The sequence below is a fragment of the Corvus brachyrhynchos genome, unplaced genomic scaffold (genome assembly GCF_000691975.1).
Source record: "Corvus brachyrhynchos isolate BGI_N302 unplaced genomic scaffold, ASM69197v1 scaffold297, whole genome shotgun sequence".
NCBI lineage: Eukaryota > Metazoa > Chordata > Aves > Passeriformes > Corvidae > Corvus > Corvus brachyrhynchos.
This window is the reverse complement of record NW_008239118.1, coordinates 30,347-31,542: the sequence shown is the minus strand read 5'-3', so window position 1 is coordinate 31,542 and position 1,196 is coordinate 30,347. Positions and strand designations below refer to the sequence as shown.

Genomic DNA, 1,196 nt, shown 5'->3' with positions numbered 1-1,196 from the left:
TGCATTCCCACCCCAAACTGTGCCATTCCCAGTTTCCCTCTGCATTCCCATCCCAAACTGTGCCATTCCCAGTTTCCCTCTGCTTTCCCACCCCGGAGTGTGCCAGGGCAGCTTGGAATCACCCAGGCACCGGAATGCGATCCCTCAAATCCCTCCCGGCGAGTGCGGCAGCGCCTTTCCCTCCTCTCCACACGCCGCCATTCCCTGTTTTCCCGCTTTTCCAGAGCTACCCATCCCACTCCTCGGCCGACATCAACTCCAGCCTCCCGCCGATGTCCACGTTCCACCGGAGCGGCACGAACCACTACAGCGCCTCCTCATGCACGCCGCCCGCCAACGGCACCGACTCCATCCTGGGTGAGCATTCCCGGCCCTCCGGAAAACCGGGATAGGCCCAAACCGCCTCCGAGCCCGGGATATTCTGGGAATGTTTCCATCTGGGAATGGAGGGATTCGATTGCAGCTCGTGGCTCTCCCAGCCCTGCTGGCAGTAAAGGGTTGGAAAGGGATGAGCTGTTCCCAATTCCCATTCCCAGGGCTTTGCTCTTTCCTGCTTGGCTTTTCCAAGCAGGAATATCAGGGATATCCCTTCATTCCCTGAGGGAAGCTCTGTGTCATTCCCCATGCTCTTCCTCCAGGGAATTCCCAAATTTCCTTCCCTGCTTTCCCCCACCCCTGGAAGTGTCCAAAGCCGCCTTGGACCAGTGGAAAAATGAGACAATCCCGACATTCCCAAAGCTCTCGGTGCTGGGCCGAGGCTGCGGGAAACACAAAGCCCCAGATCCAAAGAAAGGATCCAAGGGCGGCTTTTCCCTGCGGAATAACCCAGGAGGAACGGGAGAATTCCGCGGGAATTCTGAGCGGGAATTCTGTGTTTCACAGCCAACAGAGGAAGCGGAGCCGCAGGCAGCTCGCAGACCGGCGACGCGCTGGGAAAAGCCCTCGCCTCTGTAAGGAAACCCTTTGGAATTCCCGTTTGCACCCTTCGGAATCGGAGTTGGAGTCCCCTGGGGGCGGCTGGAGTTGGCCAAGACGAGCAGCGAATCCACGGGAATAGGGACGATCCGGGCAAAGGGGGTTGGGACAGCCTAGGAATGGGAAGAGGGAAGGCTCGGCCCCCGTTCCCACGGGAGAGGGAGGCCGGCCCGCAGCCACAGGATTCCTTCGGAATTTCCTGGCAGCTCCCCGTGGTTAAA

At 59.5% G+C, this 1,196-nt stretch overlaps 1 protein-coding gene across 1 annotated transcript in view; it reads left to right on the top strand.

The window, feature by feature from the left end:
• The window catches only part of TCF4 (transcription factor 4), a 130,186-nt gene that overhangs the window by 108,772 nt on the left and 20,218 nt on the right, over positions 1 to 1,196 (top strand). The window contains exons 10-11 of the mRNA XM_017739860.1: positions 172 to 357; positions 883 to 950. Of these exons, the coding sequence (XP_017595349.1) occupies positions 172 to 357; positions 883 to 950 (254 nt within the window). The remainder of the gene's footprint in view (positions 1 to 171; positions 358 to 882; positions 951 to 1,196) is intronic.